This window comes from Apteryx rowi, unplaced genomic scaffold (assembly GCF_003343035.1).
Source record: "Apteryx rowi isolate R43461 unplaced genomic scaffold, aptRow1 scaffold_11, whole genome shotgun sequence".
Classification (NCBI taxonomy): domain Eukaryota; kingdom Metazoa; phylum Chordata; class Aves; order Apterygiformes; family Apterygidae; genus Apteryx; species Apteryx rowi.
The window spans coordinates 2,111,364-2,122,390 of NW_020447308.1; the positions used below are offsets into that span (position 1 = coordinate 2,111,364).

Sequence of the window (11,027 nt, forward strand, 5' to 3'; positions counted from 1 at the left end):
CCCATCTCCGTAGGATGAGTATATATACCCACCGAGGATGGGTATTTTCACCRTGCAGTTCAAGGTCTCAACTCAAGTTCTTCTCAGCTGTTTTATATAATTACACAGCCTACAGTGATAAAGGGCTAATACAGACTTGAGAACTGCTTCAGAGAAGAATTTTCACCTGAGTGGGAGAAGCCATGCGTTTCCTCCTTGATTGCAACCAAGATTTCACCAGGATGGGACTGACTTTTATAATATGTTTATCCAACACCCATCTTCTGGATCCCTGGGGTTGCTTAAACTTTTTGACACTTTCTTCAGAGAATTCCCTCTTCTCTGCGAGGACTGGCGTTCCCCACGTATCAGTGGAATTCTCTGCACGGTCCCCAGCCTCTTTGGGGCAGGGTATGCCTCTCTCCTCTCTCCCTGCGCCTGGGCAAGAGCAGCACATCAKCTCGGAGCTTCGCGGGCTGTTAGACGAGGAGCGAACGCATCCTACGTGCCCAGCACAGCAGCCTGCGAGCTGCTTCGCTTTGGTCTCCAGCAGCTTCGTCCTCCTGTTTAATCTGAGACACATGCAGCCTGGGCCCYGCCAGGACCCGGTGCAGGGATTGAAGCTGTTCCTCCTAAGTTATAAGAGCTCTTTGTAAAAAGGGCTTTTACTTTTCACACCTGTAGCCACTGGATTCAGGCCTTTCCAACCTCCCCTGCTTCTGAGCGGAGCCAAGTTTCAGCCAGGAGTGAGATTTCGCAGCTGAGTTATGTGCCCCTGACAAATGGATTTCCTAATGGAAAGACTGACCCAGCCGCTCGCTCCAGCGCTTTGGCAGGGAGCGGCGTCTCCGCTCGCGAGAGGCCCAGGCGGGCGGCGYGGGGRGCGAGCCGAGCCRAGCCGAGCGCCCGGCCGCGCGTGTCCCCGCGGAGGGGAGGCTGTCGCGTGGGGCTCTGCGTTCCCCTGCCGCGGGAGCACCCGTTGCTTTTTACGCCTCCGAGTCAGCCCCGGCGGATGGTGCTGGGACTGCCCGGCCAGCACCGGCTCTCCCACCGTCAGGGTGTCTGGCGATGCTCGGGGGGTCTTTCCCAGGCAAACTTGGGAGAGGAAGGGGAAAAAACCCTGCTCTGAGATTTAACRCGTGGAACAGGAGCTGTTTGCGGGGTGACCTGGGGTGCTCCAGCCTCTTCCCGGTGTTTGCGCCCCGCGAGGCGAGCGTGGCCGACAGCCCTCATGTCCCCAAACAGCCAGGGCCGCTCGAGGGGATTTTATTTTAAGAGCAAGTGCTGCAATAACTGAGTGTTGATGATTTACAGTAGTGGCGACCTCTCCAAGTTGGCGGCAGGAGCGGGCCGTGCCTTTTACTGGAAGCAACCTGCCCAGCCTGCCGGGCCGAGGTCCCGCCACCCTGGCACCGAGCGCGCTCCTATTAATTACGGGCAGCAGCGTGGCTGTTTCTGTGCATTTCCAGGGCGACCGCACGCTCGCCCAGCTCAGCCCCGCCTGACCGCGGAGGCTCGGGAGAGCTGGCCGAGGCGGCCGTGCCCAGGGCACGCGGCTTTATGGGTCCACCTGAGGCAGGTGATCTCTCTAATGCAGTGTGGACATCATCTGCTACCCATGGGACAGCTGGAGAAACACCAGCCGGACATGGTGGAACCGGTCAAATTAAACCCTGAGCTCCTGCAGGGACCCCATGGGGAAAAATTATCCCTTGGCCTGAAGTAACCTGCCGCATCCTCCAGGCGAGCAGGTCCAGGAGGTCCCGCTCTGCACCGGGTGAGCACATCCCCTCCGCAAGGACAGGCGGCTCACAGCGCGGTAGCCGTCCCGAGCGCCAGGGTGGCCAGCGGCCACGTTGAGGCTGCATCGGCGCTGTGCGTYGTAGCACACGCTGGAGCCCTCCGAGCCCCGTCCAGCTCGCTGCCGTTGGCTGGATGCAACGAGGGGGCAGATGCACAGCGAGGGGTCCCGTCGCCCCCGAGGTGAGGGCAAAGCCACCGAGGACAGGAGCCCTCCAGCTCTGCCTCTTGCAGGCAACGGGGTGGCCGAGAAGACCCCGCTCTTCAGTTGACGCCATGCCAGAGCTGACCCTCTAGAGGGCAGCCAGTTCCCAGCAAAAAGCCGTTTTTGGGTGAACCGTAGCCCGCAGTCCTGCCCAGTCCCAGACACCTGGGTGCGAAGAGCCACCGCAGCCGGCTGGCAGCCCTGGCCGTCCCTGCTCGACCGGAGCTGCCTGCGGTCCCACGCGGAGCTCCTGCACGCTCCCTGCCAGCAGCTGCCCGAGGGCTGGTGGCCCAGCCATGGGGCGGCTTCCCGGGGCAGCTGCGAGGCCCTCTGCGCTAGCTAAGACGGTAGCGTCCGCTCGCCCAGGAGGTTCAGCATCCCCTTGCAACGGCACCAAGCGTCTCCCGACAGCAGGTGAGCGGCCGCGGCCAGCTCCGTGCACCCTGCCCTGGGCTCAGTGCACCCGGCTGGGCTCAAGACCCGGCCTTGCCGGGAAGCGCAGGTGTGCTCCCGCCTCCGCTCGTCACCCCGGGCACCAGGGAGCAGGCGGSAGGCCGCTGGCAACCTCCTGCGGGCGAGCAGGGGGAGGCAAACCCCAGGCCCCTCTGCCGGCCTTGCGGCTTTCACGGGACTTCGCAGCTTTGGCTCTTGCGAGCGGGTGTCGGACCGCAGCGCTGCTCCCTGGCCAGCCCCACGGCCCCGGCCCCGCGGCCTGCGAGCGGCAAGGGAGAGGGCCGGCAGTGCCTGCCGGGGGGGGGGCGCAGAGGCCGGCAGGGACTAGCGGGGCGCTAACGGGAAGGGGGTGCCAAGGGATAGAGAGCAGAGCTGTGGGGAGGAGGCGACGGCAGAGATGGGGGTTGGCTCCGTGCTCTGCTCCTCCGCGCTCTAACGCTCTCTCCGAAGCTGAATGCTCTTTCTGAAACCTGCTGACCTCCTGCCGAAACGTAAACTGCGCTGTCCGGGGCTGCCGAAGCGCAGCGGGCTGCATTTCTGTCCCGCGTCTCTGGAGCCGAGCGGCAGGGAGGCTGGGGTGATTCGGGCTGCAAGCAAGCAACGCGCCAGTGCCGAGGGGCCGGCGCTCGCTCTCTCCTCCTTGCCGAGCTTATTGCTAGGGGCCGGGAGGGTTTCTCCATCGCGGAGCTGCCGGGAGGCCCTGAGCTGCTCTGTCCCGCGAGGAAGGGCTGGCGGCCCCCTTCGAGGGGAGCGCGGGGCCCTCGGCAGCGGGGTGCTCCCGGCGGGTGCAGCACGGGGATGGTGCGCARGCACCACGTCAGGGCTTCTGCCCACCCCAGCTCTGCCTGCCGGCAGTGCAGAGCTGCGGCCAGCCCGTGCTCTGCYGAAATAGAGGTCCCCGTTACAGGCCTGCTCGGGGAGCAGCCTGGGCACAGCGTCGGGGCGCTGCACGGTGGCTGAGCCCCGGGCAGGGCTTCGCTTTCATACATCTCTGCCTGAATTTGTCAAAACAGCGTGTCTTCTGGCCGTACCGATGTCTTGTTTGGCCGTAACAGCCTCCTGGCCCCCGCTGCTGGGAGTCCTTGAGCTTTTTTTAAAAAGGAAATTGCGCGCCAAGACAAAAAGAAAAGTAGTTTTGGTTTCCCTCTTTAGAGGGCAGTAACAGACCCAATTTGGGCCAAGAGCTGAGTTGGGACCGAAGGTGCTCAGTCCCAGGAGCCCGTGCTGCCGGGGACGGAAGTCGGCGGGAGCGAGACAGCTCTGGAGAGCGGTGCCCAAGGCAGCCAGGATCTGCACTTCTCGACCTCTGGGGTGAGGAGGGGAGGGAGACCTGACCGCCTTGTGCAGTGTTGCTGCAAGTGTGCTCTCTTTCTAAGCTCAGTTCTGAGGGCTCATTAGTTACCTTCGCCTCCTCCCCCCACACACACCTTTTTATTTTCCTCATTTGGCTGTAGATAAATGAAACCCCAGACCGCAGTTCTCATGATGAGACTTTAGGGCTTAGACGAGCAGCCGAGGGTCCATGGGTCGCAGACTGTAGAAAGCCGCTTTAGAGAGAACGCAGAAAAGGTGATAGTAGCATTCACCTCCTCGGTGACAGACAGCACAATGCAACACACAGGGAACAAAAGAGACCCACTAATTTATTGTCAAAAAAACTCAAACTTTACTTGCATTTCTCTCAATAAATAATTTACAGTATATACAGGCGGTGACACTCCCGTGGGTCTGAACACAGGGAGGAGGTGGGGAACCTTCTTCTCGTAACACCCCCCCTCCCCCTTGCCTACGTATTTTTTTTTGTTTCCAAGTATCGGGTCTTTGTTGGCCACACTTCACCTTTAACCAGAACCGGGTCAAACACAACCAAAATAAAGTGCTTCACTGTTTGCTTCTAAAATAGGGATACCCCAGCTGCTGTACTACAGCCAGCCACCACTGGAGCGCTCACCTGGAGAGGGGCACTGGGCCATGAGATAATGATAGACTTTTCTGGGCTGGAAATTAGCCCCAAACCACAGCGCAACACGCCTTAGCATGACCGCTTTTTAGGAATCAGAGGTCGTACGGGAAGTACTGACCCATTAGTATGCTGCTGCCCGGCTCAGCCTGCTTTGAGGAGGTCTCCTCAGAGGGATGCTTTGCCTAGCGGGGTCATTTATGGGGTAACAGGTCGAGAAGCAAATGTCTCCTTTTATCCAGTGACAAATTTTGGCTTTCAAAACTTGCATCTTCAATTTCCAGGGGAGATAAAAACTTGACTCTTTATTTAGGAAAGGAAACAAAAAGGCCTGGCCTCAGCCAAGCAGTTAGTGCATTGGGAAGCTGCTGCCCAGTGCGGCATTAAACCGTCCAGTGCCACGGTCCAGTGGTTGGTCTCCTCAGTGCCTCCAAACTGTGATATCCTTATTTTAAAATCTCCCTAAACAGACTACCTGGGGCATCAGCAAACAAAGCAAGGAGCAAAGTAGTAAACACATCTTTTTGTTTCTTTTCTTTCCTTAAACATTTAAAAACCAATTACATCTCTTCATCTGTACAGTCACACGAGATCAATGCCAGGGCTCTATATATTAAAGAGACAATATAAATTACATCCATTGACACAATTTTGCATTTCTCTGCTGCTTTACAAATGGAGCTCTAGAGCTGTTAGGACACACTGAATAGTCACTTTGAGTATGTACATCAGGCTGCCTCTTGGCACCAGTTCAGACTGCCAAGCGTGTAGCCTGTCCCCCCCTCTTTTGGTGATAGCTTGTCTCATCATGCCCAGAGACCACCCTTGAGAACAGGTGCTGCCCCCGTGAGTGATGCTTGGTTTGGGCCTGATTTCTGGGAATTTCCCACTGAGGAAAGGAGGGAAAATCCATAAAGAGGTCTCCAAGATGCAGACCAACGGTGGTCTCGCCATTTGTTCAGTGAGTGTTGAGGTGAACCACGGAGGAGCATGAGAAGAAGAGACGGGCAGCCTACACTGCGGGGGGAAGGAGATTACTGATGGTTTCGAGCCAGGGAATGGACATTTAGGGGCTTTTGAGGGGGGGGGTCCTCTGCTGCATCCCATCTCCTGGCTGGATTTCTAACATTGCCCCATTTCAGATTCAAGCCCAGCAGGGCTTAAGGTGCAACTGGTCTGAAATGGGGTAGCAAGTCAGGCCCCAGGACTAGGAGAGGAGCAGAGACCTAGCAGCAAACAAACAGGGAGCGAAGCTCCCACTCCGCTCCCGGGGCCCGGCTGGCTCGTGGGCTTCCCTTGCGAGCGCTCGGGAGGGGGTGCAGGCCCCACCGTTGGCATGGGGCTTGGGAGACGGGCAGATCGGGTCTCCCCGCTGACCAGCCTCCCTGCTGCCCATTTTAGGGGAGCGAAGAGCAAACAGCACAAGGAACTCCTCCAGTGCTGGGCAAAAGTTAAAGAAGCTACTTGAATACTGGCCAGGTTTCTCCTGTTGCAATCAAGAGTCCTCAGCGGGTCTGGGCACAGACACCAGGCAGCCAGGAATAAAACCTACTGAGCGAATCAGCCAAGTGAACAGGCTAAAACAGGAGATGCCCTTCGAACCACAGCAAACACCAGCCAGGACTTGAGGAGCACGTCCCCCCCCCCCGCACCCAGAAGCTGCCTTGCGCCCACCAGCCACCAGAGCAGGACAGCCCAGCACTGGCAAAGCGCCGTGCCGTTTCTCTCTGCTGCCTGCTGTCCCTGCCCCTATCTGCCGCTTCGTAACGGTGCTTGCAAAGGAGCAATGTTACGTCGAGAGACGGGCGTGCAAAATGGGCCGCGGAAGGGGCTGAGCGCTTTAACAGCGCAGCAGGAAAACTGGAGCGCAGCACCCGGCGAGTGGAAAGCCCAGCCCCGTCCTGCCTCCTCGTGGGCACGGCTCCCCTAACACAAAGCCACGGTCACAAACGCCAACATCACAGTCACCACGAGCATTTTCAGTACCACGAGGGAGCACTAAGAGGAGGCAGGGGCTCCCCGACATCCATACTACTGGGAGGAGGAGGAGGAGGAGGAGAGGGGGAGGTGAGGAAGCGCCACGTGAGGTATGGTCCAGCAAAAACTCCTAACCGGTCCCGGGGGCAGCACGTTCCTCCCAGGCAAGACCTGGGAAGGGGAAGGGCTAGCACTGAAGAGAGGGGCTGAGATTTGAGGACGATCCTTTAGCTCCCAGCTGGATCCGCTATCCAACCTCTCATTGTCCAGCACCGCCGTCGCGTCATCCCTTCCTGCTCCCCTTTCCCCACTCTATGTGGCACGTGGGAGTAAACATCTACAACGACACTGACCAACACCAACTCAAACACAGCAGTGCTGCCCAGAGGGCAGCGAGGGCCCGAGGACGCCCTGAGGGAGCTGCGTTGCCAGGGGCTAGGTCCCGTGTCCTTTCATAGAGGTGCAGTTTGTCCTTGTTGGAGTGAAGCACCTTCACGTCCTCAAAGGCGTAATAAGCAGCCAGCATGAAGTTGACATCCCCCGTGGTGAGGAGGTCGAAGACGCAGGACTGGAAGTAGAGGTCCTCTACGGGCAGCTTTTCCCTGCACTTGGCCGTGGCTGTTTCGTACGTGAAGGCCTCGGGGGAGGCGGGGAGGCTGGGCCCCTTCCTACGAGTGCGGCCCTCTGTGGCCTGAGCGGAGCGGAAGGTCTGGAAGTCAATCTGTTGGTTGAGCGGGCAACCGCGGAGACACAGGTACAGGCCCTGATTGTCCCTATCCTCCACAGCATTCACCACCTCCTCCGGCATGCGCACGGCGAAGGTGAGGTACCGGCCCACCTGCCTCACCACGATGGTGGTGCCAATGTACTTCGCCTGGATCTCAATGTGCTGGCCCGAGACCTTCTCAGTGATCTTCAGGCTGTTGGCTCCATGTTTGTCTCCGCCATTCTTGGAGCCGTCGGCAAAGGCAGCAGGCAGCTCATCCATCTCTGCCTGGTACACTTTCTGGTCCACGCATTCCTGGAAGCTCTTGAAAATGATGGTGAGCTGGGGAGGAGGAAAGAAAGGAACAGCGTTACAACCAGTGCCGACAACCCAAGGAATATACAGCCACCACAGGAAGGAGTACGGGAGTGGAGAATCAGCCTGCTCAGACTCTTCAGGAGCAGGGGTTTCAGCAGATGGCAGGGAGCTCCTCCTAAGATGTGCCCCCACTTTTAGGCCCCCAAACAAGGTCATCCTGCCTCAGCACAGAAGCAAGGACACCATGCAGGCAAGTTGCATAGAGGCAAGAACCAGAGGTGGGATTGAACCTAAACCTACAGTCTGAATCTGAGCTCTTATCTCCTGGCCTAGCACAAGAGCTCTCTTGTAGCTGGGGCTTGTGTGGAGTATCATGAATTACAAGCTTGTCATGGCATGCCTGTGCACATATGATCGTCTCGCCTCCAGGGCTTGGCAGCTGGCAGGGGAAGACGAGTCCTGACTCTCCTGGAGGTGGTGAAGATTATCCATTGGCTCTCATGGCATTTAGACCTGAAGGGCCTGGCCTCCTCCCTTCCCCAGCCCACTTGCAGACAAACAGGGTCTGTTCCTCTAGATCTGAGGAGATGCCATGCTCCATCTTAACCACGCAGACATGCATGCATTCCTCACGCTCAAGTGCGGATGCCTCCCTGTGGAGGGACGCTAGCAAAGGCTGAGCCCAAGACAATTCCCCACCCGCAACCTAGGCTCAAACTTGGGTTGCTTCCAGGAGTGGGGGACCTCACTGCACTTGTTCCTCCCTCACTTACTTGGCTCCTGCAGGCTGTGCTGGGGGGAGGCTTGATGAAGAAGAGGAAGACCAGAGTTTGCTTGGAGGGGAAAGCAAGTTTGTTCTTCCTCTTGCACCTCTTTCCCTGAGGGAGAAGTTAAAAAAGGGAGCCCCCTCCCTGCATGTGGACTCACAAGAAGGGGCAGAATGAGACCAGCTGGAGCTCTGTGGAAGGGGCAGGGCCAGAAAAGAGATGACTCCAATATCCACACGTAAGCCGTGAGCTCCACAGTCCAACAGCCACATGGCAGATATGCCCAAAGGCTGGATATGAAGTGAAAAAATGAGACTCCCCTAGGACTGGGCTGAACATGCTGGTTGCTCCCACAACCTCTGCTCCCAATGCCCTCGCAAGGGGCCCAGAGCAGCTGTGTGCAGGGCCGTGGAGATGTCACTCTCCCATGCACTCTTCTCCCAAGGTCCCAGATGCTCCCAACCCTGCAGCAGCCCTCATATCCCCACCTCAGCCATTTCCTGAGACACCAATTTTCCCTGGCTTTCAGGCTGCACTGTCACTTGACCTGTCACTTGAACTGTCCTTCTGCTACTTCCTCTGATGTACAGCCCTGTGTCTTGCTGGAAATTAAAAGGGTAGATCAGAGGCTGCCGTGCAAAACCACAAGGAGCCCCATGGACCAAGAGGCTCTTGTCCTTTCCAACAGCACATGGTCCTCTGGCCAAAGAATTACCCAGTAATTTTTTACATAGCTCATGCTGCATCCCTCCTCACCACAAGCCATGAGGCAGATAAGGAGGAAAGAGATTCACATAAGATAGTGGTCATCCTGGGATCTAACGTAGAAATCCCTGGTCCCTGGGATCCTCAGCCCCCCCCCCCCCTCAAGCTAGACTTCTTTGCAAGGCTTCAGCAGGTTTTAATGCCATTTGGAAGCTGAAAAGATGTTGAGAGCTACATTAAGTATTCCTTAAGGAGGTTTATTAGGGACAGATCAAAACCAAAATGCTATTCCCACCTTGCGCTGAGAAGGTCACACCTAGAACTGAAAAGAGTTGCTTTGAATTCGTCCCCGGACCTCACGGTTGCCAGGATATTTTGGGGCTCCCTGTTTCACAGCATTTCTAGGTAAGATGCAAAACTCTATCAGAAGAGGGGCCTGGCAGGGAAGCCCAGCATCTCACACTGCCCCAGCTGATGTGCATGCCCTGAAGMCAAATCCTGGCACCCTGGGCTTATTAACGGCACATCTGAGGGGTGTAGTACTGGTTACAGCTGTAACGGTACCACAGAGCAGTGTTGGGCCTGTGGGAGATGTTAGGCAATGGGCCAAGGCTGCCAACAGCCACCACTGTCCCTGTGCTGGCAATGACTGTATCTGCTTGTGTGGGAGCTGAAGCTTTTCTCCCCAAATGTTGCTCTCCAAAGCCAAGGTGCAGCCACACCTCTTTTAAACCACCAGCAACCTGCAGCAGGCTACAACCTGTTCCTTGCGTTGGCCTGTTGCACTCTCTCGCCCACTTTGCTCCCAGATGGGGCTCTCCTGCTTTGAAGGGCTCGGAGGGCAGCACCCACCACCCAGCAGAGGGGTGGCACAACAGAGACAGTAAGGGACAGGGACAGTGAGATCGGGTGATAGTGGGAGACAACAAGTGCAGGGAAGGTCCCCTTTTGGCCCCTGCATGGAAAGAAAGGGATACGAGAAGCGAGACTGGGGTTTGTCCCCCAGAAGTTGCTGCCCTCATTCCTGGTCTATCTGTTCACAGCTACCTAGAGTCCCCCAGATGGGAGCCCTCCACCCCTTTGGCCATGACCGTCCTCTGAACTGCACCATCTCAGCCTGCTAACCATGAAGAGGCCTCAGGAAGAAAGCATGGGTCATTTAAAGGAAGAACAAAGCTGGGAGCGGAGGAAGGGGAGAGAGTCAGGGCAGGCATCTGAGACTTAGGGCCACTCACGAATTCAGAGGGGCTCCCACCCCGTCTTATCTTCCTCAAGGAGATGTACAAACCGTGGAAGAGAAAGATGGTGGAAGGCAAGGCCATTCAAAAGCGCCTCCTCCCCTGATCACCTCTGCTCACAGACCCTCACCTTGCTCGTCGCGGTGGCTGTGGAGCCAGGCAGCACCGGCGTGTTGGTGACTTGGACGTTCAGGTAGTTATTGTCTATGAGCGGCCAAGCCCCTTGCACCTTGCAGGTCTGGAAGCTGTCTGTGAAAGTCCTGAGGTGGGGGTCCCCAAAGAGCCCACAGTGAGTATAGTTCGGAGTGGCCGAGTGTTTGTGAAAGCTCTTCTCATAGTGGCAGATTTCGGGGCTGTCGGAGCGCTCCTGGCTATCCCCAGGGGGCAACGTCCGGAGCCGGGGCTGGGAAGTGGGGCCATCCTTAGAGCAGTTGTGCTGCACCATGAGATCGTCTATGCCATGAACGGCGGAGTGGTAGGCCAGGTCACCCCTGCAGGTGCGGGCTGTGCGGCGGGTGCAGTGCGCGTAGGCGCGCAGCGCCGTGCAGAACTCGGGCGCCTCCTCCGTGCCCGGGGGGTGAGAGCCAGATGTGGCTGCCAAGAACTCAGAGTTGCACTTGAGGATCTTGCATGGAGACGTCACTGAGGGAAGGGAGAGGAGGAGGGAAGAGAAAACACAAGGTGATCAATACTCGGATCCCTGCTCCTGGCTAGTATCCCCCTGCACATAGGGGATCCAGCTCTAGGCTCAGCAAAAGCCATGTCTTCCTCCCTCGATCCAAGCTTATGACATTGACTCCACCACGTGATGGGGCCTCAGTCACCAGATGTGACCCACTCACATGACCCAACTCTCATGCATCAAAGCTAAAGAAATCGGCAAGACCTGCCCCACTTTAAGCCAAGAAGGGAAAGAGCA

General features: G+C 57.5%; 1 protein-coding gene across 1 annotated transcript; it reads right to left on the reverse strand.

Moving 5' to 3' along the window:
• Positions 1 to 6,068: 6,068 nt before the first annotated feature.
• On the reverse strand, positions 6,069 to 10,766 carry RGMA (repulsive guidance molecule BMP co-receptor a; the record flags this gene model as incomplete). The annotated part of the gene is made up of 2 exons (XM_026074385.1): positions 6,069 to 7,422; positions 10,239 to 10,766. Coding segments are annotated over 2 exons (1,239 nt in total), but the record flags the coding sequence as incomplete, so codon positions are not given.
• Between the last annotated feature and the right edge of the window lie 261 nt (positions 10,767 to 11,027).